Source organism: Oratosquilla oratoria, unplaced genomic scaffold, assembly GCF_046742065.1.
Source record: "Oratosquilla oratoria isolate Oo_2021 unplaced genomic scaffold, ASM4674206v1 SCAFFOLD84, whole genome shotgun sequence".
Taxonomy (NCBI): domain Eukaryota; kingdom Metazoa; phylum Arthropoda; class Malacostraca; order Stomatopoda; family Squillidae; genus Oratosquilla; species Oratosquilla oratoria.
In genome coordinates this window covers 632,486-636,037 of record NW_027467748.1, presented here as the reverse complement: position 1 = coordinate 636,037, position 3,552 = coordinate 632,486, and the positions used below count along the sequence as shown (strand labels likewise).

At 38.1% G+C, this 3,552-nt stretch overlaps 1 protein-coding gene across 1 annotated transcript; it reads left to right on the top strand.

The window, feature by feature from the left end:
- The first annotated feature begins 276 nt into the window (after nucleotides 1-276).
- LOC143024039 (uncharacterized) lies at nucleotides 277-819 on the top strand. Its single transcript, XM_076182752.1, has one exon. It carries the CDS (start codon nucleotides 277-279, stop codon nucleotides 817-819), a length of 543 nt encoding a protein of 180 aa, XP_076038867.1.
- Nucleotides 820-3,552: the final 2,733 nt, after the last annotated feature.

The following is a 3,552-nucleotide window of genomic DNA, read 5'->3' as shown; positions in this document are numbered from 1 at the left end:
ACTGCGGGAAGCTACAGGAAGATCTACAAAGAATGAAGAACTGGTCGGAAAAGTGGCTGTTGAGGTTTCATCCAAAGAAATGTAAAATAATGTGAGTAGGGAGGACAGGAATAGAGAACTTTCAACACATAATGGAAGAAGAACTAAATGCAGTGAGGGTGGAAAAAAAATTTGGGTGTTGTTGTGGATGATGAATTAAATTTCAGTAGACATTTGGCAGAGAAGATCAATGTAGCAAATAGGATGGTTGGTCTGATTAGAAGAACATTCACTACTATGGATGAGAGTATGTTTAAGAACTTGTTTGTGAGTTTAGTTTGGCCACACTCGGAGTATGCAAACCAAGTGTGTTGCCCATACAAAGAGAGGGACATAGCTGCAGTTGAGGCAGTACAGAGGAGAGCAACAAAGATGGTACCAGGCTTGAGGACTCTTACATATTCAGAGAGACTAAAGAAGCTGGGTTTACCAACTCTTACGTACCGAAGATCTAGAGGCAATGTGATTGAGACGTTTAAAATAATAACTGGAGTGTATGATGAAGGTGTGAGTGAAGGATTATTTGTGAGGCAGACTGAGTTAGTGACAAGAGGACATAATAAAGGGATCTTCGTACAAAGAACAAGGTTAAACATAAGGAAATATACATTTAGTAATAGAGTGGTAAATAATTGGAACAAGCTGCCCGAGGATGTGGTGAATGCTAAGTCAGTGGTGGATTTTGAGAGGAAGCTTGATCGAGTGTGGAAGAACCAAGAGCAGAAATATGATTTTGAAGCGTTAATTGTTAATATCCGCCTCGACCACAGTGACCACTAGACTATGATATAAGAGGATAGTTATTAACCCCTTCCATACGGTGCCGCACACGTAGGCGTCATGAGGAGCAAGTGGATTCGCAACGCTGCCATATCGGCGTCGTGATTATATTTATTGTAGTCGCCCCTGTGTTTTTACATTCTCTCTAATCTGCTCTTAATTCCATTCTCTGTGGTTTTCAAAATTCACGGGTGAAAGAGAGAACGATCGATATAAGCCGTGACTATATTTTATGATGCGAGTATTATTACGACACGTCGTACGGCTGGCATTGGCTGCTGCCCGCGAGATTTAAGTCCCATAGTGAAGTGGTTAAGAGCTGGAGCCACAGGCGCATTAGCCTCTTCCAGAAGCCTTCTGTAAGTATCTGTATCTGTAAGTTAAGAGTCCCACCGAATACAGTCTGCACTACCATCGCACAGCGTTGCCGTTTCGTGGAAATATCGCTAATGGTGAGGAAATCTAGCGAGTGTTGGCAATTGGCGTCGATAACGTGGACGGATTTCTACACAGTGTGGAAAAATATTTCCACATTTTCTATCTGCTTTGGGGCCTCTAGCTTATTGTGTGCAAAGTTATGTTTAGTTAATGTTATATGCAAAATGGATTGCTGATAACCAAATTTTCCATTAAATACCTATATCTATACACTAACAGTCGTAAAATTGCAATGATACAAGAGAAGGGTGCTTAGCAGAGGAAGATAATATGGTCAAGGTGTAGGTTTGTGAGGTCCAGTTATTCAGCTGAAACGGAGAGAGTAACATATTGCTTCTTCTACAGGTGTCGCAACTTAAGGTATGTTAAATCATGTATATCATTATATAACGAAACTTCAAATCTAAACTTCAAAACTAGACAATTAATTGTAATTAATCATTGGAGTTGCCTTAGTGGGCGGTGCATTCCTCCCAGCAAAATATAGCAGCCGCGACCACTTGAGTTACACCTTGACCATACTCTCTTTAGAGAAACCTATTTACATTACACATATATATTATACAAATATAAATATATATATATTATATATATATATATTATATATATATATATAAATTATATATATATATATACATATATATATATCATATATATATATATTATAATTGCTTTATTTATATTTCAATTATTATCATTATCACATTCATTACTGTTATTACTGGCATCAAGTCGCATGAGCATACAACATAGCACTGTAAATGTCACTCCCCAAAGTCCTTCATCACGCATCCATAAATGTGACATGCCATGAATATCTATGTTCAGAGGTTGAAATATGGCTGCCAAACGATAGATGAGGAACGAGTGGCTGGTGAGTGATGAGTTCCAACCCTGGTTGACTCGTGGGGAAACTGACCCAACCCAAGCATATTGCACCACCTGCAGGCAAGGAGTTTAGTGCCGAGCTATCTGCATTTTCTATGGTTATCAAAATTCACGGGTGAAAGAGAGAACGATCGATATAAGCGGTGACTACTTTTTATGATGCGAGTATTATGACGCAACATCGTACGTCTGGCAGCTAATGCTGCCCACGAGATTTTTGCCCGGAGTGAAGTGGTTAAATACAATTGGCTTATAAAAGCTACATGAAGGTTCAACATGTTCTGTACTGTACAGTAACTGCAACACAGTAATCACTGCTCTATGAACATTATACTGTATTGGTAGCCCTCACTCTATAATGAACTATGACTCCTCTAAGAAGATTTGATCGCCCTCCTTGGCGCCTGATGAGTAATGAGGTACAGTCTAAGTTAGCAATGCCGGATAAGTCTGGGCAGGAATTCCCCTTCAGTACATAAAGCAAAGGTTACTCTATCCATTGAGCTAGGTCAAACCTGTGGTACCAGTACATGGCTGTAGTACACAAGCCTATGTAATAATCTCAATCTGTCTACTATCAAATCAGATAAAAAATATGGTAACATTTTACATCAGACAACCATTTTTCAACGGAAGGCGCACCTCATTGTTGGTGGACTGTGTGAAGTAAGGGAAAAGATGCAAACTTTGGCAAACGAGACTGAAGGGGGAAAAGAATACATTTACATTCAATATCTTTATATGAGCATGTTCTTATGCTCTTACTTTCATTACTAACAGCATATATACCCAGAGAACTTGACTGCACAGGATATGTGTACAAATCTTCATAAACTTTGTAGATATGATATGACAAATAAATGTCTGGGTCTCCTTCCTATGACAAATAAATGTCTGAGTCTCCTTCATATTTCAATATATTCACTACTTTCCCAACCTTACTATTTATAATTATGCCACAGTTAGCTGGGTTCACTTTGATACAAAAGTTCTTCAGGTATAAAACTTTAAACTGTACACAAGGAAAATCACTTGGTACTGGCCCATTTCTGTGGACCACTTTTGCAACTGGATATTTAGAATTCTTCTCTTCAGGTTCATATGCCTTCAATTAATAAATTCTATTTACTATTTGCATGAGAAAACAGGTTTTCTGAGCAATTTTTTTAGGTATCCAAGATAATTCTTAAAAGGAAAGGCACTGAATTTATCAACTGATCCATGTCAATTTACATCATCTGTTAAATGACACAAATTATGAATGTTGTACACAACATGCCTAGAACCATACACATCTCTAAAGTGGTTTACAAAAGCAATCAAATATCTATGTGCTTTTTCCAGTTTCTGGACCTCTGGGTACTGAAAGCAGAAATGTGCTCACACTCAAAAGAAGAATTTTTTTAT

Coding starts and splice junctions, on each gene's coding strand:
- LOC143024039 (XM_076182752.1), top strand. CDS start 277: ATGGATGAGAGTATGTTTAAGAACTTGTTTGTGAGTTTAGTTTGGCCA.